Source organism: Hyla sarda, chromosome 2 (assembly GCF_029499605.1).
Source record: "Hyla sarda isolate aHylSar1 chromosome 2, aHylSar1.hap1, whole genome shotgun sequence".
NCBI lineage: Eukaryota > Metazoa > Chordata > Amphibia > Anura > Hylidae > Hyla > Hyla sarda.
In genome coordinates, this window is record NC_079190.1 from 186,962,043 (window position 1) to 186,985,239 (window position 23,197).

The 23,197-nt window shown below is 44.0% G+C and overlaps 1 protein-coding gene across 3 annotated transcripts in view; it reads left to right on the top strand.

The window, feature by feature from the left end:
- VWA3B (von Willebrand factor A domain containing 3B) overlaps positions 1 to 23,197 on the top strand; it is a 185,906-nt gene that overhangs the window by 16,459 nt on the left and 146,250 nt on the right. For all 3 annotated transcript variants that reach the window (XM_056555914.1, XM_056555912.1, XM_056555913.1), the window contains exons 6-12: positions 726 to 895; positions 7,711 to 7,811; positions 12,237 to 12,347; positions 13,767 to 13,960; positions 15,485 to 15,639; positions 15,822 to 15,960; positions 18,456 to 18,587. In XM_056555914.1, coding sequence (XP_056411889.1) covers positions 726 to 895; positions 7,711 to 7,811; positions 12,237 to 12,347; positions 13,767 to 13,960; positions 15,485 to 15,639; positions 15,822 to 15,960; positions 18,456 to 18,587 — 1,002 coding nt within the window. The remainder of the gene's footprint in view (positions 1 to 725; positions 896 to 7,710; positions 7,812 to 12,236; positions 12,348 to 13,766; positions 13,961 to 15,484; positions 15,640 to 15,821; positions 15,961 to 18,455; positions 18,588 to 23,197) is intronic.

A 23,197-nucleotide genomic window follows, 5' to 3' on the forward strand; every position in this document is an offset into this window, starting at 1 on the left:
CGCGGATGTCCGCCATTACCGGCGGGTCCCTGGCTGCGATCAACAGCCGGGACCTGCCTCGCATGATCCGGGCATCGCTCCGATGCCCGCGGTTATGCTTAGGACGTAAATGTACCACGTCACCAGGACGTACATTTACGGTGCTCGTCGTTAAGGGGTCAAAGGGGTTATCCAGGAAAAAACTTTTTTTTATATATCAACTGGTTCCAGAAAGTTAAACAGATTTGTAAATTACTTCTATTAAAAAATCTTTTTGTCTTGGGAACCGCCCAGTTAAGAAGCAAATCCCCATAGCAAACCTCTTCTAAACTGGGTGGTCCCCGAGACACGTATCATCAGAGAGCACTAAGACAGAAAAGAACAACTCAACTTCAGAAGCTCATAAGTACTGAAAGGATTAAGATTTTTTAATAGAAGTAATTTACAAATCTGTTTAACTTTCTGCAGCCTGATGATATATAAAAAAAGTTTTTTCCTGGAATACTCCTTTAACCTAGAAAAAGATATGTAATCTTCAGATACGTTGTTTCCTCTTGTTTTATAACATGCTGCTGAAGTCCTTGAAATGCTGATCTGAGACTAAAAGAATGCATAGTCAAACCGCATTTATTAGTCACCCCATTTCCCTGCATATACCAATGGCAGCTGTAAAAAAAATATGTTACAGGTTAAATATCAACATTAAATGATACCTATTGTATATAGAGATGTGTTTTATATTGCAGATGGAGGCTATATATTACTTTTCAGTTGGGGATATGTCTGCGGCAAAGATACAGAAACTGAAGCAAAGTATAGAAAACATCCCCTATCCACTGCATGTTGTGTGCTATAACCCACACAAAACCAAGACTATAACATTGTTGAATGAGTTAAGTCGTCACACATCAGGAAGGTATGTAGCTATACAAAGTCTCTGTATATAGATGGTCATCTACAATATATTGTGCTCTTTTAGTTTACAAATTCATGGTATTTTCTAAGGCAGTGCTTCCCAACTGGTGCGACTCACTGTCCGGGGAGGCATGGGGTCCCTGCCTGTGTGCGCCATTGGCACAATGCAGTGACTCAAAAGCAGAAACTGTATTGATAATGCAAGCCCTGCGTTATCAGCACAATCTCAATGGTTAGAAGGGGTGAAGGACATGCTATTTATAAACAACCCTTTAGGGGTTCCCCCCTATGGGAAAAACCCTTAAATAAAGCCCCCCCCCCCCTAAAATAACTTGGATTTTAAAGGGGTACTTCGCCGCAAACATCTTATCCCCTATCCAAAGGATAGGGGATAAGATGTTAGATTGCAGGGGTCCCGCCGATGGGGACCCCTGCGATCTCCGTGTCGGCAGCGGCGGCGTCAGGAATGCAGAAGCTTGCAGCCGTCATACCTCCTCCCATAGAAGTGAATGGAGGGGATGTGGCATCTGCATCGCCAGTCATCGGGCACGGAGCGGAGTTCGCTCCGAGCACCGAATGACCGGGTGCCGGTGCCAGCGGTGGGACCCCCGCGATCTAACATCTTATCCCCTTTTCTTTAAATTGGGGATAAGATGTTTCCGACGGATTACCCCTTTAACCCCTTAAGGACTCAGCCCATTTTGGCCTTAAGGACTCAGACAATTTAATTTTTACGTTTTCATTTTTTCCTCCTCGCCTTCTAAAAATCATAACTCTTTTATATTTTCATCCACAGACTAGTATGAGAGCTTGTTTTTTGCGCGACCAGTTGTCCTTTGTAATGACATAACTCATTATATCATAAAATGTATGGCGCAACCAAAAAACACTATTTTTGTGGGGAAATTAAAACGAAAAACGCAATTTTGCTAATTTTGGAAGGTTTTGTTTTCACGCCGTACAATTTATGGTAAAAGTGACGTGTGTTCTTTATTCTGAGGGTCAATACGATTAAAATGATACCCATTATTATATACTTTTATATTATTGTTGCGCTTAAAAAAAATCACAAACTTTTTAACCAAATTAGTACGTTTATAATCCCTTTATTTTGATGACCTCTAACTTTTTTATTTTTCCGTATAAGTGGCGGTATGGGGGCTCATTTTTTGCGCCATGATCTGTACTTTTTTTTGATACCACATTTGCATATAAAAAACTTTTAATACATTTTTTATAATTTTTTCTTAAATAAAATGTATTAAAAAAGTAGGAATTTTGGACTTTTTTTTATTTTTTTTCGTTCACGCCGTTCACCGTACGGGATCATTAACATTTTATTTTAATAGTTCGGACATTTACGCACGCGTCGATACCAAATATGTCTATAAAAAATGTTTTTTACGGTTTTTGGGGGTAAAATAGGAAAAAACGGACGTTTTACTTTTTTATTGGGGGAGGGGATTTTTCACTTTTTTTTTACTTTTACTTTTACATTTTTTAACATTTTTTTTTACACTTGAATAGTCCCCATAGGGGACTATTCATAGCAATACCATGATTGCTAATACTGATCTGTTCTATGTATAGGACATAGAACAGATCAGTATTATCGGTCATCTCCTGCTCTGGTCTGCTCGATCACAGACCAGAGCAGGAGATGCCGGGAGCCGCACGGAGGAAGGAGAGGGGACCTCCGTGCGGCGTTATGAATGATCGGATCCCCGCAGCAGCGCTGCGGGCGATCCGATCGTTCATTTAAATCGCGAACCGCCGCAGATGCCGGGATCTGTATTGATCCCGGCACCTGAGGGGTTAATGGCGGACGCCCGCGAGATCGCGGGCGTCGGCCATTGCCGGCGGGTCCCTGGCTGCGATTAGCAGCCGGGATCAGCCGCGCATGACACGGGCATCGCTCCGATGCCCGCGGTTATGCTTAGGACGTAAATGTACGTCCTGGTGCGTTAAGTACCACCTCACCAGGACGTACATTTACGTCCTGCGTCCTTAAGGGGTTAAAGGAAATTTGTCACCAGTGTCACCTGCACTAACTTGTCGGTACCGACAGGTAGTGCCGGTGATACTGATGACAACGGTACTTACCTTGTACCGGTCTGTGCAGTCGTTCTTCAGTAATCTTCTCCAGTTTCTTCAGCTCCGGGCCCAGCTTGGAGCATGGGCAGAGCTTAGTGACATCAGCGCTTCTGTACTCCATGGAGCTACTTGTGACTTTGCTACTTTAATAACTTTAAAAACACAGTGGTGTCCTAGTATAGACTAGTAAAGGTGTGCTGCTCTCGCCAACACTACCTATATTTCCATATCTCAGTGGGATGTATTATTGGTAGTCAAAATCAATAGGCTTATTTCAGCCCCATCCACACTGTATTAAGGCCGCCAACTATACCTAGGACATCTACTGCTGTTTAAAAACCCACTCTGTAGCCTTCCCGATGTTTTGGCGATGTATCGGCTTTGTTAAGGGCTATAAGGCTAATATATAAATAACAAAAAGGGATAGCACACGTCATGGCCGAACAATAGCAAATAGAAAGAAACCTCAGATTATTCTCACAAATCCACATGTCCATAGGTCTGAAAAAGAAAAAAAATATAAAGACAAATTAAAATCAAGTTAAAATCACATTATAATAATAACCATAAAGAGAAAGGACTCCGAGGACTTTTAAATGATATCAAAAAGGGGCCCAATTCAGGTTTAATTCCAGTTTATTTTAAAGTAAGCAATGGGGGAGATTTATCAAAACCTGTCCAGAGGAAAAGTTTCCCATAGCAACCTATCAGATTGCTTCTTTCATTTTTGAAAGGGCCTCTGAAAAATGAAAGAAGCAATCTGATTGGTTACTATGGGCAACTCAGCAACTTTTCCCCTGGACAGGTTTTGATAAATCTCCCCCAATGTTCTTAATGTAGCATGTGGCTGCAACACACTGGAAATTAGAAATGTGGCCACATTAAATGTATTACATGCAATTATTTGACAGTGACAAATCAATTTTGCCCTTATAGTACCAAAATACCTGGTAAGGAATTACATTAACTGCAATTCAAGTTCTATAGAGTATCTGGCTTCGTGTATTATGTGTAAATGTCAGTACTTGGGACATACAACCACAGCTCTAAAGGTTAGGGTCTGCAGACACATTTCGGATGCAAAAAATAATATTTTAGTTTAATATTTCTGCACTTTCTAAGCATTTTAGACATTAATTTAGCACGTGTAATAGGTATTGAGAAGGTAAATGTTCAGATTGGGGAGGAGATTTGATAAGGAAATATCCCGTCCCCATATCCCAACCTCATATCCTGTCCTCATATCCCGTCCCCATATCTAATCGTCATATCTTGTCCTCATTTCTAATCCTCATATCCCGTCCTCAGGTGGGGCTGCGTTGTGGTAAAGATATTGTAAGATGAAAATAAAGTGGGTGTGGCTTAAATGGTGGGCGTGTCTTTGCAAGATGGGGCATGGAATTCAGAGAGGGTGTGGCTTGCCAGTCGGACTGACGCATTCATCAGGTGTTGCAGAGCGGAGCTTTTGGAGTAAGGCAAGAATATACTTGCATAGGACTTGAAACAAAAACCCCATCCTTCACATTTGGTGGTAGGTTAGGGGTTAATTTAACTATTATATATTTTAATTTGACATATAAGTAACATGTGACCAAGTATTATCGAAATATCTCTAGCCATACGGAAGTTATGCTGGAACTTACATTTTCCCATAGATTTGCATTGGACTTTAAGCAAAAACCCAGACCCTCACAAATGGGGGTAGGTTAGGGTTAAATTAACTATCCTACGTAACATGTGACCAAGTATTATCGAAATATCTCCAGCTGTTTGGAAGTTATGCAGTAACATATATTTGCCATAGACTTGTATGGGACTTACTTAAATAAAAACCCTAACTCTCGCAAATGGGGGTGGGTAAGGGTTAATTTTACTATCATATTAGTAACATGTGTACCAAGTTTCATGTTAATATCTTTAGCCATATGGAAGGGATGCTGGAACATACACACACACATTGGGGTTTATTTACTAAGAGTGGAGTGTAGGTTTCTTTGTGGGTTTTGATTTCCGAATGTATTTTCCCAAGGTATTTACTAAGGTTTCCCTACATTTTTCACTTTTCCCTACGTTTTGCTTTTTTTAACAACTGTTCTGATCTGTCGGGTTTTCCTCAGCTCAAATCCACCACATTTTCTGTGGAAACCATAGTAAATATGTTGGTATTTTTAAAAACTGTTGGATCCACGCCCCTTTTGTCGGGACCACACCCACTCTATCCCTTGGTCATGCCCCCTTTTTGGGTTTTTCTTGTAAAATGGAGGGTTTTGTTTTTTTTGGTCGCAAATTGTGTCGCAAGGGACGTGCGATACAATTTGGGCACAAAACCCGACAAAAAAGAGTCGGGATCACGTTAGTAAATAACCACCATTGTGTTTTATATATATAGACTAGCTGAGTACCCGCCTACCTAATCCCGGGGAGGGGGGTGGGCGGAGCAAAAGCAATAAAAGAGGAAGCTTTTGTCCTCATATCTCGTCCTTAAATCCTGACCCCATATCCCCTCCTCATATCCCAACCCAAATCCCCTCCTCATAGCTCGACCTCATATTCCATCCCCATATGCCGTCCCTATATCCCATCCCCATATCTTGTTCATAAATATCCCATCTCCATATCTTGTTTCCATATCCCGACCTCATATCACATCCTCATATCCTCACCTCATATTCCTTCCCCATATTCCATCCCCATATCCCGTAAGCATATCCTGTCCCCATATCCCAATCTCATATCCCGACCTCATATCCCGTCCCTATATACCATCCCCATATCCTGTTCCCATATCCCATCCCCATATCCTGTTCCCATATCCCAACCTCATATCCTGTCCTCATTTCTAATCCTCATATCCCGTCCTCAGGTGGGGCTGAGTTGTGATGAAGGTATTGTAAGATGAAAATAAAAGGGGCGTGGCTTAAAGGGTGGGGATGTATTTGCAAGATGGGGCATGGAATGCGAGGAGGGTGTGGCTTGCCAGCCGGACTGACGCATTCACCAGGAGATGCAGAGCGGAGCTTGTGGTAGAAGGTACCAGAAGTCCTATATACTTGTATGCAACTTGAAGCAAAAACCCCGTCCTTCACAAATGGAGGTAGGTTAGTGGTTAATTTAGGGGTTAATTTAACTTATATTTTTATTTGACATATAAGTATTATGTGACCAAGTATTATCGAAATATCGGAAGTTATGTGGGAACATACATTTCCCATAGATTTGCATTGGATTTTAAACAATAACCCCGACCCTCGCAAATGAGGGTAGTTAAGGGTTAAATTAACTATCCTATATTTCAAGTGGACATATATGTAACATGTGATCAAGTATTATCGAAATATCTCCAGCCATTTGGAAGTTATGCAGTAACATATATTTCCCATAGACTTGTATGGGACTTTAAACAAAAACCCTGATCCTTTGCAAATGGGTTTGAGTAAGGGTTAAATGACCTATCCTATGTTTGTTGTTGACAAATTAGTAAGGGTGGGTTCACACCTCGTTTTTCAAGTACGTTTTCCATATATGTTTTCATTAGTGAAAATGTATGGAACCGTATTGAAAACCGTATACATAGACAAATAATTGAAAACCGTATGCACCTGGATGTATCCGATACTCAAAACCGTAGTTGACCACAGTTTTGTCTCCGGTTTAAAAACCGTACTCCAACCACATACGTTTTTTTTAACATGGAAATCAGTGGGATACGCACATGTATACGGTTCCATACGGGAAACCGTATATGGTTTTTAATTTGCACATGTGCATTTGCATCCTAAAGTCCCCACCCAAGACCCCTCTTATTAAAAATGGACAACATTTTCAAAAATGTATGTTTTTTAGTTTTTTTAATAAAAACAAACGGAACTGTATGCATTTTAAAAAACAGTATACGGTTTAAAAAGGCATGCGGTTTACTTTTTCCCATACTGTTCCATCCGTTTTTTTGTCATATGGTTTTCTTTAGAAAAACTGATTGAAAACAGTATGGCAAAAACGTGATGTGAACCCAGCCTAACATGTGTGCCAAGTTTCATGGTAATATCTTCAGCCGTTTGGAAGTGATGCTGGAACATACATACATACACACACACACATTGAGTTTTATATATATATATATATATATATATATATATATATATTTCATTATGTATTAATTAAGATTTTGATGTTTTAACATATCCTTCCTAGAAGTGAGGCTGGGTTCACACTACGTTTTGTCCCATTTGGGACCGCATACGGCAGGGGGAGCTGAAAACTTGCGCTCCCGTATGCCTTTGTATGCGGTCCTGTATGTAATTCATTTCAATGAGCTGACCGGAGTGAAACGCTGACTCCGGCCGGCTCATTTTTGCCCTGTATGCGGTTTTCCACCGGACCTAAAATCGTAGTTGACCACTATTTTAGGTGCGGTGGGAAAACCGCAGTTTTCAGCTCCCCCTGCCGTATGCGGTCCCGTATGGGACAAAGTGTAGTGTGAACCCAGCCTGACTCAGTTTTTGGTGTATTTACAAAAAGTCTTAATTTAGCCCTAGCCAGGTGTTGCTCCCCCTTTGGATAACTTTATCCTACTTTGTAGCGTAAAAGAAAAGGTACGTATTACAAAAATGTATTTGAGTTTATGGTTGTGTACCCAAGGCATCTAGATAGTAAACCTCTGTCTTTTTTATCATGCATTGGAAGGACATAGTTTAAACATAACGGTTTTATCATTTCCATAAGATTCCATGTGTATTTTGAGAAATATAAAGAAGAGAAGGACATGAAGACAAATCAGTCCAATGGATATCCAGATATGCCAGAACCATTAAAAGATCTCCCAGGTAAAGTTTTGACTTGTAGTATGTATGACCCTCCTGAAAAATCTATTGTTGCCCCTTGAAACCTGTCAAACCTCATACATTTTAAAGTTTCATAGAATAGTTTTCTATATTGTATGTATTATTGGGGTTTTTTAAGCTTAAAAGAATTATTCTCAGGATTAGATCAGTAGGGGTCTTTCTTGAATGGGACAACATAGGCAGTACATTGCACCACCATTATTGATTGTATGATGATGCAAGGACAGGCAGAAATAAACAATAGAGAGGCTGCAGGGCTCACCGAATACTGCAACTCCTTTAACCTCTTCAGGACATAGAGCGTATGGATACGTCCTGAAACCCGAGTCCTTAAGGACCGAGGGCGTATCCATACGCCCGTGGGAATTCCGGCCCCCACCGCTAGCCGGTTGGGGACCGGAGCCGGATGCCTGCTGAAATCGTTCAGCAGGCATCCCGGCATATCGCCCAGGGGGGTCATTATGCCCCCCCATGTCGGCGATCGCCGCAGATCGCTGGACAATTCAGTCCAGCGATCTGCGGCGATTCCGGGTCAATCGGGTCTCCAGTGACCCGGTGACCCGGAATTACTGGCTGTTCGGGGCCGTCTCTGACGGCCCCGAACAGCCAGAGCCTGCAGGGGTGAGGTGGCACTGGTGCCACCTCACGATCGCCCTGATTCGTCGGCCGGATTACCGGCCGACCAATCAGGGCGCCTGCTGCGGGTGTCACTCCCGCACCCGCTCCGCCCCTCTTCTGGAGGACGTGAGCGGGTGCGGGACGTGCACCCCGGGTGCTGGGGACCCCGGCGTCAATGTTGGGATCGGGGCCCCAGGAGCAGCGGCGGCGGCGGTGACGACGAGGGACTGAATTGTGCGGCGCGGATCGTTGGAGGTGAGTGACAGCCTCCTGCTGTTGCTTAGCAACAGCTCCCAGCATGCAAAAAGGGCATGCTGGGAGCTGTAGTTATGCAACAGCAGGAGGCAGGCCACCACAACTCCCAGCATTCCCTTATGGGCATGCTGGGACTTATGGTTTTGCAACAGCTGGAGGCACATTCTTTCTATGGAAAAGTGTACCTTTAGCTGTTGTCTAACTACAACTCCCAGCTTGCACAAACAGCTAAAGTGCATGCTGGGAGTTGTAGTGGTGCATCTGCTGGTTGCATAACTACAACTCCCAGCATGCCCGTTGGCTGTCGGTGACTGCTGAGAGTTGTAGTTTTGCAACAACTGAAGGCACACTGGTTGTGAAACTCAGAGTTTTTTTTTACCTAACTCAGTGTTTAACGACCGGTGTGCCTCCAGCTGTTGCAAACTACAACTCTCAGCAGTCACCGTACACCATGCACCGTACATGCTGGGAGTTGTAGTTTTGCAACAGCTGGAGGCACACTGGTTGTGAAACACTGAGTTAGGTCACAAACTCAGTGATACATAACCAGTGTGCCTACAGTTGTTGCAAAACTGCAACTCTCAGCAGTCACCGACAGCCAACGGGCATGCTGGGAGTTGTAGTTATGCAACAGCTGGATGTCCCCCCCCCCCCAATGTGAACGTACAGGGTACACTCACATGGGCGGAGGATTACAGTAAGTATCTGGCTGCAAATTTGAGCTGCCGCAAACTTTCTGCTGCAGCTCAAATTGCCAGCGAGAAACTACTGTGAACCCCCGCCCGTGCGACTGTACCCTAAAAACACTACACTAACACACAATAAAAAGTAAAAAACACTACATATACACATACCCCTACACAGCCCCCCTCCCCAATAAAAATGATAAACGTCTGGTACGCCACTGTTTCCAGAACGGAGCCTCCAGCTGTTGCAAAACAACTCCCAGTATTGTCGGACAGCCGTTGACTGTCCAGGCATGCTGGGAGTTTTGCAACAGCTGGAGGCACCCTGTTTGGGAATCACTGGCGTAGAATACCCCTATGTCCACCCCTATGCAATCCCTAATTTAGGCCTCAAATGCGCATGGCGCTCTCACTTTGGAGCCCTGTCGTATTTCAAGGCAACAGTTTAGGGTCACATATGGGGTATCACCGTACTCGGGAGAAATTGTGTTACAAATTTTGGGGGGTATTTTCTGCTTTTACCCTTTTTAAAAATGTAAAATTTTTGGGAAAACAAGCATTTTAGGTAAAAAAAAATTTTTTTTTTTACATATGCAAAAGTCGTGAAACACCTGTGGGGTATAAAGGTTCACTTAACCCCTTGTTACGTTCCCCGAGGGGTCTAGTTTCCAAAATGGTATGCCATGTGGGTTTTTTTTTGCTATCCTGGCACCATAGGGGCTTCCTAAATGCGGCATGCCCCCAGAGAAAAATTTGCGTTCAAAAAGCCAAATGTGACTCCTTCTCTTCTGAGACCTGTAGTGCGCCAGCAGAGCACTTTTCACCCCCATATGGGGTATTTTCTGAATCGGGAGAAATTGGGCTTCAAATTTTTAGGGGTATTTTCTGCTATTACCCTTTTTAAAAATAAAACATTTTTGGGAAAACAAGCATTTTAGGTAAAAATATTTTAATTTTTTACATTTGCAAAAGTCGTGAAACACCTGTGGGGTATTAAGGTTCACTTTATCCCATGTTACATTCCCCGAGGGGTCTAGTTTCCAAAATGGTATGCCATGTGTTTTTTTTTTTGCTGTTCTGGCACCATAAGGGCTTCCTAAAGGTAACATGCCCCCCAAAAACCCTTTCAGAAAAACGTACTCTCCAAAATCCCCTTGTCGCTCCTTCCCTTCTGAGCCCTCTACTGCGCCCGCCGAACACTTTACATAGACATATGAGGTATGTGCTTACTCGAGAGAAATTGGGCTACAAATACAAGTAAAAATTTTTTCCTTTTACCCCTTGTAAAAATTCAAAAATTGGGTCTACAAGAACATGTGAGTGTAAAAAATGAAGATTGTGAATTTTCTCCTTCACTTTGCTGCTATTCGTGTGAAACACCTAAAGGGTTAAAACGCTGACTGAATGTCATTTTGAATACTTTGGGGGGTGTAGTTTTTATAATGGGGTCATTTATGGGGTATTTCTAATATGAAGACCCTTCAAATCCACTTCAAACCTGAACTGGTCCCTAAAAAATACTGAGTTTGAAAATTTTGTGAAAAATTGGAAAATTGCTGCTGAACTTTGAAGCCCTCTGGTGTCTTCCAAAAGTAAAAACACGTCAATTTTATGATGCAAACATAAAGTAGACATATTGTATATGTGAACCAAAAAAAAATGTATTCGTAATATCCATTTTCCTTACAAGCAGAGAGCTTCAAAGTTAGAAAAATGCTAAATTTTCAAATTTTTCATCAAATTTACGGATTTTTCACCAAGAAAGGATGCAAGTATCGACAAAAATTTACCACTATGTTAAAGTAGAATATGTCACGAAAAAACAGTCTCGGAATCAGAATGATAACTAAAAGCATTCCAGAGTTATTAATGTTTAAAGTGACAGTGGTCAGATGTGCAAAAAACGCTCCGGTCCTTATGGCCAAAATGGGCTCCGTCCTGAAGGGGTTAAATAGCTGATCGATGAGGGTGCCAGGCTAGGCAATCGATTTTATAAGGCTATATAACTCTTCTGAAGAGTACCTGTCACCAAACTAAAATGTTTTATATATTTTTCCTTATGTAATTATATGACACTTTGCTTTTTACTTGATGTTAAAATTGTCAACCTTTGTATCTTTTCAATGTGATTGAGAAATGGCCACTAGGTGGCTCTGTTCTGTTCCCTGCCGCAAGTCAAACAGGTAGTTTGGTCTCCTCCCGGCCTGGCAGGAGACCAAACTCAGGAAGTGCTTGCAGGGCATGGCGAGGCACAGCCCTCGCTGGTTTCAGTGATGTCGCCCCTGCTGGGGAACGCCCACTTTCTCCTGCCGGAAACTCATACAATGTGAGCAAAGGGAAAGGTATGATACAGAAATGGGGACCCCCGCGATCTCTCCTGCAGCACCCCCGTTTTTCAACTGTGAAGGCCGCCACACCCCCTCCCATAGACTTGCATCAAGGGGGAGGGACGTGATGTCACGAGGGGGCGGGGCAGTGACGTCACGATACTCCGTCCCCTGCACCGCCCGTCATCAGCCACAGAGCGATCCTTGCTCTGTGCAGCTGAAAAATGGGGCTGCTGCAGGAGAGATCGAGGGCATCCCCAGCGGTGGGATTCCAGTGATCTAACATCTTAACCCTATCCTTTTGATAGGGGATAAGATGTTTAGCGCCGGAGTACCCCTTTAAGGGCAGGAGGGGTGTTAGGAGTGGTTAGGGAATATAATCTGTGTAAGTTTAGAAAATATGGTTTTATTAAAGGTACTCTTTAAGCCTAAATTACTGGCCAAAGTGCACAAGCTAGTGTGCCCAGGAACATATTGAGGACTGACAACATAAATACATTGTCAACTAATCATCATTCTAGAACTTGATGTGAAGAAGGATGAACTGCTGATTAAAAAGGAACTGAGTGAAGCTCAGGAGAATCTAAAACAACTACAGGACATATGGAAGACTTTCTACCACTTAGAAGATGGTAAGTATGGCTCTGGAATGCTATATTCATTTTGGAGACCTTACCCCCAGAAAGATTTTGATTAAAATAGAAGGGGTTCAAAGATGGGCTACAAAAAGTATAAAACATGGCAGAAAAGACTTATTGAAGTAAATCTGTGTAGTCTGAAAGAGAGAAGGGAAATTGGGGACATGATTGAAACCTTCAAATTTGATAAAAGGTTAAATAAGGCTTAGGAGGAAAGCTAAACCCAAGAACAAAGTGGCACAATCTAAGGTTGGTTTGGGGAAGATCAGAAGCAATGCAAGAAAATATAATTTTGCCAAGAGCAGTAGATGCTTGGGCCAAATTTCTATTAGATGTGGTTGGTAAATCCATAGTAAGTGAATGTAACCATGCCTGGGATAAACATTTATCTATTCTAAGGTAAAAATATAAAGGATATAACATGAGGGCAGATTAAATGGACAAGATGGTCGTTTTCTGCAGACATTTTCTATGGGCCGAAAAGTGCTATTACAAGGCTCAGCCACCATGCAGGGAGGGCTGCAGTCAACCATCGGCCGCACATCCTCTACTACACGGGAGATGTGTGGCCAATGGCCTATGATTATTTACCATGTCAGAACAAAGCGTTTGCTTGTTTGGTGGCTGATCACTGGCTCTATTACACATTGCAGTATTGGCTTATTCGGGACCTATGCATCTGCACCAGAGCTGCACAGCTTTTTAGACACATTTATTAGGCAAAAAAAAAATACTGAATGCACCCCAATTCACAAGAGAGGTGGCTTATTGGAAAAGGGACATAGTTTGACCAGAAAGGGGGCTCAAGTTGTGATACATATGCCACAAATGCACCTAAGTTTTTGTTTACTGTTTGGATGATCCAAACAAAAAAATGGTCTAAAATTAGAACAAAAGTACAACTCTAGGTTAGAAATTCTCCAAATGTGCCAGATTTGTCAGCCTTAGTCACTTTGATAAATCTGGTACATTTGAAGACTGTCCCTCTAAACTTCCTTGTCTAAGAATTAGACATAGTTTATTCCAGTGATTCATGAGGAGAGTGCTCCCCCTGCCCCTTTATGCAGTGATTGACAGCTGGGTGCTGTGGATCATGATGCACAGCTGCCTGTCAATCATAGTGAGGTGGGGAGTTGAAAAGAAGAGAGGGAACAGTGCAGGATGATTATTTTTTGTGCCACTTTGGCTAACATGACCTATTCCCATACTATGCTGTTCTTAGTCATAGCCTTCTGACAGATCCACCCTAAAAGGCACCTGTGCTGATACCCCACCAGTCGCATAGCTGTGGCTGTTTCTTTCTGATTCGCTCTGCTCTGTGAGCCACACATCGGTGTACAGATTGACGTAAAGCCGTAGGATATATGTTAATGTAAGTGTATGTACTCGGTTCTTATCCTTATGTGTTTATAGAAAAGGACAGCACTGTTATGGTAGAGGAGACTTCTGAAGATTGTGTTAGCTCCAAAGAATGGCTGAAGAAGTTTGGTTTGAAAACACAGAAGTTGTTGTTTTACGATGCCCTTGCTGACTGTGCCTTTCGTCACAGTGATGGAGTAGTTGATATAAAAACCAAACCAGAGGATGAGTCCATACAGACAGATGCAGTAAGTACAACTCGAAAAGTTACTTTATTCAGGATTGTAAAAAAATGGCAGGTTAGGGTATACTTGAATGCCATTGCTGTATTTAAAGGGGTACTCCGGCAAAAAAACATCCAAAGGATAGGGGATAAGATGTCTGATCGCAGGGGGTCCCGCGTGTCCAGAACACAGAAGCTTGGCAGCTGTAGTCGCCAGTCATCCGGCATCGAGCAGAGTTCGCTCAGTGCACGGATGACCGGGGTGCTGTGCCGGAAATCGCAGGGGTCTCCAGCGGCGGGACCCCCACGATCGGACATCCCCTGTCCTTTGGATAGGGGAAAAGATGTTTTTCTCTGGAGTACCCCTTTAACTTAAAGGGTAGCTCCCACCATCCCTTTTTTTTTTCTTTCTGTCCCTGCCTATTGCCCATCTATCCCTAACCACCTCCCTGCCTTTACATTTTTTTTTACTATATTAAAAATGCTTTTTTTTCTGCCTGGTAGTGTGCTCACTACCAGGCAGACTTCCCCGGCAGGCATGACGTCACTGACGCCTGTTGGGGGGCCTGACTTCCGCCCTTAGTTCAACTATACAGGGTGCCTCCAGCTGTTTCACCACTACAACTCCCAGCCTGCCCTGACATCTATTGGCTGTCAGGGCATGCTGGGAGTTGTAGTGGGGAAACAACTGTAGGTACTCTGTGGTGAAAACAGTCTCAGCCTCAGCTGCCACAGATCCCGCTCCCTCAGGCCCCGCCGTGCAACACCCCCCACCCTTCTCCCTCCGCCTGCCCGAAAAAGACATTCCGCTCCCCCAAACTCCATCACCCCCAGACCCCGCCGTGCAACAACCCCCTCCCTCCAACCGCCCGAAAAGAAGACATTCCGCTCCCCTTATAAGACCTCTGATCAAACTTGCCCATCCGGAGGATCAGCGCAGCAATGAGTGCGCGCGCTGCCTCCGGACAGGGTAACGGGGGCGGGGCCACGCGCGAGGCTAGTGGAGCAGCCTGACAGTGGGCAGTGCAGCCCCAGCTATCAGCGTGCTCGTTCTCGCCTGTTTGGTTGACAGGCGGCAGCGAGCACCGCAGTGACTGGATTTCGACTCATTGCCAGGCTGAAATGAGTCGAAATCCAGTAGTGACGTCACTGCTGAATGCATTCGGCCACTAGGAGGGCGACCCCTAGTGGCCGAATTTAAAAGTGATTTTAAACTTGTTTAAAATCACTTTTTTTAATTAAAGTATATTAGAGATATGTTGTAGTACTTAAGTACTACAACATATCAATTTTTTTAACTTCATGACAGTGCCCATTTAAGCAGTCAGATGTCGTATAGTTATGAATGGGACTTTTGGGGCATCTATATAGTGGAAAATGTGTTTTTAACTAACTATAATATGTTGTTTTATGGCTGCTGCTTTTATCTGACTAACTTGCTGATTCTGTGGTTTACACTGAAACTATGATTTCTTATACAAGCTGTCATAAGAACAACAATACTTTGTGAAGTGTTAAATGGATTTCCTGTCTTCTCTATAACATACAGGAAAACAATATGAAACTGATAAATGCCAAGTATTGTGACCGGTTTGTCCATGTGCTTTGGAAAGATGGCTCTGTGGCACATGTGCATATCAGTAAGGAGAAGTGCCGGTGGTATGAGGAGAAAATGAGGACTGCGCTAGACCGAATGAATAGAAGGTTCGAAGATTTTTAAGTAGATGCTTTATAATTTGCGTTATGACTACTATTATTGCTATTATTTCAAATGACTGATCCTATACCATTAATGTGAGCATAGAAGGATAATATAAAGATGAACATTACTACAATAAAGTTTTCAACTACAAGATTTGGATACATGTTGTTTATCTTATTTATAGAGTCAAATGGCTTCAGAATGGAAGTAGAGAGCTTTTTGGTACTATCCTTGAAGATCAAGTGTATGTTCTCATTGATACCTCACATTCCATGAAGGACAAGCTATTTTTAGTGAGAGAGAAAATTTTGCAGCTTCTGCAGGTAAATTATTAGTCTGTAAAACAGAATTAGTATTAGTAAAATGTATTCACTATGACAAATGAATAATACAGTAAAATGACCACTTAAAGGACTACTATAAAAAGTCTACTTCACCACTGTAATGCTATATTAGCTGATGTTCTCTCTAGGCCAGTGGTGATCAAATGTCACATTCATCCTGGACCGGTTGATGGGGTTGATATACACACAAACACACACGTAAAAAAACTTTAAAGGTGATAGTGTTTCTTTTTTTCAAAATGCCACAACATAGGGAGAATACTGTACGTGTGAATACACCCTTAGGCTAGAATTCTACTGAGATTTTTGCCCTGCGATTTTTTGGGGCTTAAAAACGCCAGAAAAACTGCCACCGTTTTTCCCTGCGTTTTGGTGTTTTTTCTTGCGTTTTTACCTTTGTGTGGAATTTGCCTTTTTTGGCCCCTTTGGCATCTTTTTTTACAAAATTAGTTGGGAACCAAAAAAACAAAAAACAAAAGATGCAGTAGGGATGTAAAAAAAATGTATTTGACTAAATGTTTATTTTTTATAACAAAATGTTAATATTTTTTTTATAAAGTGTGTGTGTGTGTTTAACTTTTTTTCTCTTTTTTAAATTTTTTTTTAAAATTTTTTATGTAGTACTACTACTCCCAGCATGGAACAGACTGTTCCATGATGGGAGTAGTAGTACATGTACTAATAGACATATCGCCCCAGGTATCAGTCCTGACACCCAATGTGATCGTCCATAATATAGCAGAGATGCGGCTCTATACAGCGCTCACATCTCTGCTCTGTACTCTGGCCAGTCATGTGATATATCACTCATTGATATTTTCTGCCCAGAGCTGTGATTGGCCGGATGGTTGCAGCCAATAACAGCTCTGAGGAAAATATGAATGAGTTGCCGGCCGGAGTATAGTGCAGAGATGCGATCGCAGGAGAAAGCTGCTCCATCTCTCTGCAATAGACAGGATGATCGCATCGGGTGTCAGTAGTGATACCCGCTGTGATCTGTTCTTACCTGCAGGTACTACTACTCCCAACATGGAGCACACTCTGCTCAATGCTGGGAGCTGTAGTACCTGCATTAATAGACAGATCCCAGTGAGTGCAACTTCTGACACTTGTTGCGATCTGTCTATTAATGCAGGTACTACAGCTCCCAGCATGGAGCAGAGTGTGCTCTATGTTGGGAGTAGCAGTACTTGTAGTTAAGAACACATCACAGCGGGTATCACTCCTGACCCCCGCTGTGATCCTCCGGTATAATGTATAGATGCGAGCGGCCGCTCTTCTATGGTCCCCTGCACTGAGGTATATATACACATATTCCTATTTCCCACAGAGAGCTGTGATTGGCTGGAACCATCTGGCCAACCACAGCTCTCTGCGGGAAATATGAATAGGTGTATATATACGGCAGTGCAGGGGACCATAGAAGAGTGGCTGGCCGCATCTATAAATTATACAGAAGGATCGCAACGGGCGATCTGTCTATTAGTACAGGTACTACTAGGTACTAATACTCCCATCATGGAACAGTGTGTTCCATGCTGGGAGTAGTAGTACTAACTAAAAAATGTAAAAAAAAAAAAAAAAGTGAAAAACACACACATGCTACATTTCTATTATTGTCGGCTACATTTTTAGTGCTTTACTCGCCCACATAAATTGATCCCTGTTTAAAAATTTATAAACATTTCGTAATAAAAAAGATAAATCTCATTAGATACAATTTTTTTCCATCACTACTGTTTCGTTTTTATTATTTTTTTTTAATGGCACCCTACGAAATTTTAATAAAAAGGTATCTCCATCACTTTTTTGGATCGCTAAAGTCCAAAAAAGAATAAAAACCGCCTGCAAAAACGCAAAATTTAAAACCAACATGGCGTTTTTGATCTCCCATAGACTTCTATGGGAGGAAAACGCCACGATTTCAGAGCAAAAAACGCCAAACTAGGTTTTGTCGGGCGTTTTGAAAATCCAGCCTCTGAGCCCGATATTGCTGAAAAACGGCAAAAGGATAAAAAAAACGCCAAATTGAAAAAACGCCAAGTGAATCTGGCATTTTGCAATGTACTATTGACTTGCAGCTAACATTTTCTCGCTGAAAAAACGCAATGTGGGAAAATTGGCGTTTTTTTTATGGCGTTTTTGCAAAAAAAAAAAAACTCTGTGGAATTCCAGCCTTAGGGTAGAGTCACACGTGCCATATTTTGCTGCTCTGTACTTTCATACCCATTGATGTCAATGGGTAGCAAAATCAGCTGCAAAAAATATGCAGCAAAATCCGTCACATGTGACTCTACCCTAAGGGTGTATTCACACCTTTCTGCACATATTTGATGTACAAAATGTCAAAGGACAAACATACACGCTGTCGTTTACAATAGATTCATCTTTCATTATCTGCAAGCTAGTAAAATATGCCTCATAAAATGACAAGAGAGCTGAATTTTAATTAATACTATCATTGATCTCTTCAGGAGCAGCTGAAACACAAGAGAATGTTTAATTTTGTAAAGTTTGACTCAAGAGTAGAGGCCTGGAAACCAAAGTTGGCAGAGGTCAGTGAAGATTACATAAAGGAAGCCTGGTGCTGGATTAAGGAGCTTCAGGTAACATCATTCTCTGTCTTGTACCCAATACCTATGTCATAAAAATGAGTGCTCGTGGATATTCGTTGGCTGTCCTATTCTGCTCTCTTAAAGGGGTATTCCGGCGCTAAGACATCTTATCCCCTATACAAAGGATAGGGGATAAGATGCCTGATCGCAGGGGTCCTGCTGCTGTGGACCCCCATGATCTTGCACGCAGCACCCCGTTATAATCATGCCCCCATCCATAGGCTTGCATTGAGGGGACGGAGCGTGACGTCACACGGGGATCGCCAGTAATCAGACCCGGAGCGAACATGCTCTGGGGACTGATTATAACGGGGTGCTGCGTGCAAGATCACGGGGGTCCTCAGTGGCGGGACCCCCACGATCAGGCATCTTATCCCCTATCCTTTGGATAGGGGGATAAGATGTCTTAGTGCCGGAGTACCCCTTTAAGGTGTCCACACTCCTGTCCATAGCTCTCAGCTGGCCGCTATCTTCCCTGTTCACACAATACTTATTATGGCTCATATTTTTTGGGGATGGTAAGAGGGGTAACATCAGGAATCAAACCCAAAGCTCTTCTTACTGAGCTACAGAGATTGCTGGACATCTCCAGCTCTGAATTTATAACCTATCATTGTATCTTATGGTATGTTCACATGTACCTGAGGGCAGATTTCACACAAGCAAATTTGCTGAGATAACCTGCAGATTTTCGTACATGAAATCCGCAGAGAGTAAGGTACATGTGTCTTATTTTTTTTTTGGGGGGGGGGGGGGGGGGGCTTTACCTCCGAACTTCCTATATAAGCCCAGCCTTTCCCCCTTGTTAAATGATTGTGTTTTCTGCTTTGATTAATCACTTCTCTGCTGCTATACTGCTAGCTACCTACTCTACTCTGCTACCTACTCTACTCTGGCTAAGGATTGACTTCACTTCTGCCTTACCCTCTCCTTATATTGCTGATACTGTACCTGTGTACTGTTTTTTGGCTGACTTATGACCTGTTTGGAAATACATGTACTTTGGCTTAAGCCTATTGTTACATCATATACATGCAGATGCAAATCATAAAATGTTGCAGTATCTTGTAATACCTTTTTTATTGGACTAATAGCATTTTGTAGAGACAAGCTTTCGGGATTCCTCCCTTTATCAAGTCCAAAGCAAATTTGAGATTTGCTTTGGACTTGATAAAGGGAGGAATCCCGAAAGCTTGTCTCTACAAAATTCTGTTAGTCCAATGAAAAAGGTATTACAAGATACTGCAACATTTTATGATTTGCATCTGCATCACTGGACTAATACGGCTACTCAAATTTACTACATCATATACATGTAAAGATAAAAGCACTTATTTTAATAAGGGAGAGGAATATTTACAACTTCAGTAGACAAACTGTATCTCAAACCTATATCCCATCAAAGCAGAGAAAAGCATGATGGATTTAGTTTAAAGGGGTACTCTGCCCTTAGAGATCTTATCCCCCCCACCGTTGTTTCCCTACCTGAACCCGGATCTCTGCAGTCTCCACGATGATCTTCGGTCCCCACGCCATCTTCAGGTAAGGTACCGTTCTCCATCTTTGCCCCCCCATTCTGCCCGACATCCAGGGGTGGAAACCCCCTGTCCTGCCCTGCCATTGGTCAAAACTCAGTTCTGACTAATGGCAGGGGATAGGAGGAGATCGCAGCATTGCGACCTCGCTCCGATGCTGCAGGATGATCGGGGGTGTCACTGACAACTCCGATCATCCCTATTTTCCGGGTGATCGGGTCACCAGAGACCCGATCAGCCTGGAATAGCAGAAAATCGCATGTCTGAATTGACATGCGATTTTCTGCGATCGCCGACATGGGGGGGGGGGGGGGGGGTCTCAGGACCCCCCTCGGCGATGTGCCAGGATGCCTGCTGAATGATTCCAGCAGGCATCCCAGTCCTGTCCCCAACCGGCTAGCGGCGGGGACCGAAATTCCCACGGGCGTATGCATATGCCCTACGTCCTTAAGGACTCGGGATGCAGGGCGTATGCATACGCCCCACGTTCTGAACAGGTTAACCTGTTAGAGACGTAGGGCGTACCTGTACCCCCTCCGCCCACTCCCATTCTATCATAGCGGGTCGGGCCCGTCCTCTAACAGCGGTGCCATGCGCTATTAACCCTTTAGATGTGGCGTTTAACGTTGAACACCGCATCTAAAGTGAAAGTAAACTAATCCCGGTTAGTTCAGGGGGCTGTTCGGGATCGCCGCGGCAAAACCCAAACAGCTTAGGTCCCCTACCTTCCTTAATAAAGATCATTTATCCCCTTCCCTAATAAAAGTTTAAATCACCCCCCTTTTCCCATTTAAAAAAAAAAAAACTGTGTAAATAAAAATAAACATATGTGATATCGCCACGTGTGGAAATGTCTGAATTATAAAAATATATTGTTAATTAAACCGCACGGTCAATGGCGTACGCACAAAAAATAGCGCCAAAATAGCGTAATTTTGGGTCACTTTTTATATAATGAAAAAATGAATAAAAAGCAATCAAAAAGTCCGATCACTACAAAAATGGTACCACTAAAAACCTCAGATCACGGCGAAAAAAATGAGCCCTCATACCAGCCCGTACGCGGCAAAATAAAAAAGTTATAGGGGTCAGAAGATGACAATTTTAAACGTATACTGTTACGCCGAGCGCTCCGGGTCCCCGCTCCTCCCCGGAGCGCTCGCTACACTCTCCCCGCTGCAGCGCTCCGGTCAGATCCACTGACCCGGGGCGCTGCGATTCCGCTTCCAGCCGGGATGCGATTCGCGATGCGGGTAGCGCCCGCTCGCGATGCGCACCCCGGCTCCCGTACCTGACTCGCTCTCCCTCGGTCCTGTCCCGGCGCGCGCGGCCCCGCTCCCTAGGGCGCGCGCGCGCCGGGTCTTTGCGATTTAAAGGGCCACTGCGCCGCTGATTGGCGCAGTGATTCCAATTAGTGTCTTCACCTGTGCACTTCCCTATATCACCTCACTTCCCCTGCACTTCCTTGCCGGATCTTGTTGCCATTGTGCCAGTGAAAGCGTTTCCTGTGTGTTCCTAGCCTGTGTTCCAGACCTCCTGCCGTTGCCCCTGACTACGATCCTTGCTGCCTGCCCCGACCTTCTGCTACGTCCGACCTTGCTTCTGTCTACTCCCTTGTACCGCGCCTATCTTCAGCAGCCTGAGAGGTGAGCCGTTGCTAGTGGATACGACCTGGTCACTACCGCCGCAGCAAGACCATCCCGCTTTGCGGCGGGCTCTGGTGAAAACCAGTAGTGACTTAGAACCGGTCCACTAGCACGGTCCACGCCAATCCCTCTCTGGCACAGAGGATCCACTACCTGCCAGCCGGCATCGTGACAGTAGATCCGGCCATGGATCCCGCTGAAGTTCCTCTGCCAGTTGTCGCTGACCTCACCACGGTGGTCGCCCAGCAGTCACAACAGATAGCGCAACAAGGCCAACAGCTGTCTCAACTGACCGTTATGCTACAGCAGTTACTACCACAGCTTCAGCAGTCATCTCCTCCGCCAGCTCCTGCACCTCCTCCGCAGCGAGTGGCCGCTCCTGGTCTACGCCTATCCTTGCCGGATAAATTTGATGGGGACTCTAAGTTTTGCCGTGGCTTTCTTTCCCAATGTTCCCTGCATCTGGAGATGATGTCGGACCTGTTTCCCACTGAAAGGTCTAAGGTGGCTTTCGTAGTCAGCCTTCTGTCTGGAAAAGCCCTGTCTTGGGCCACACCGCTCTGGGACCGCAATGACCCCGTCACTGCCTCCGTACACTCCTTCTTCTCGGAAATCCGAAGTGTCTTTGAGGAACCTGCCCGAGCCTCTTCTGCTGAGACTGCCCTGTTGAACCTGGTCCAGGGTAATTCTTCCGTTGGCGAGTATGCCGTACAATTCCGTACTCTTGCTTCAGAATTATCCTGGAACAATGAGGCCCTCTGCGCGACCTTTAAAAAAGGCCTATCCAGCAACATTAAAGATGTTCTGGCCGCACGAGAAATGCCTGCTAATCTTCATGAACTTATTCACCTAGCCACTCGCATTGACATGCGTTTTTCCGAAAGGCGTCAGGAGCTCCGCCAAGATATGGACTCTGTTCGCACGAGGCGTTTCTTCTCCTCGGCTCCTCTCTCCTCTGGTCCCCTGCAATCTGTTCCTGTGCCTCCCGCCGTGGAGGCTATGCAGGTCGACCGGTCTCGCCTGACACCTCAAGAGAGGACACGACGCCGCATGGAGAACCTCTGCCTGTACTGTGCTAGTACCGAACACTTCCTGAGGGATTGTCCTATCCGTCCTCCCCGCCTGGAAAGACGTACGCTGACTCCGCACAAAGGTGAGACAATCCTTGATGTCTACTCTGCTTCTCCACGTCTTACTGTGCCTGTGCGGATGTCTGCCTCTGCCTTCTCCTTCTCTACTGTGGCCTTCTTGGACTCTGGATCTGCAGGAAATTTTATTTTGGCCTCTCTCGTCAACAGGTTCAACATCCCAGTGACCAGTCTCGCCAGACCCCTTTACATCAATTGTGTAAACAATGAAAGATTGGACTGTACCATACGTTTCCGCACGGAGCCCCTTCTAATGAGCATCGGATCTCATC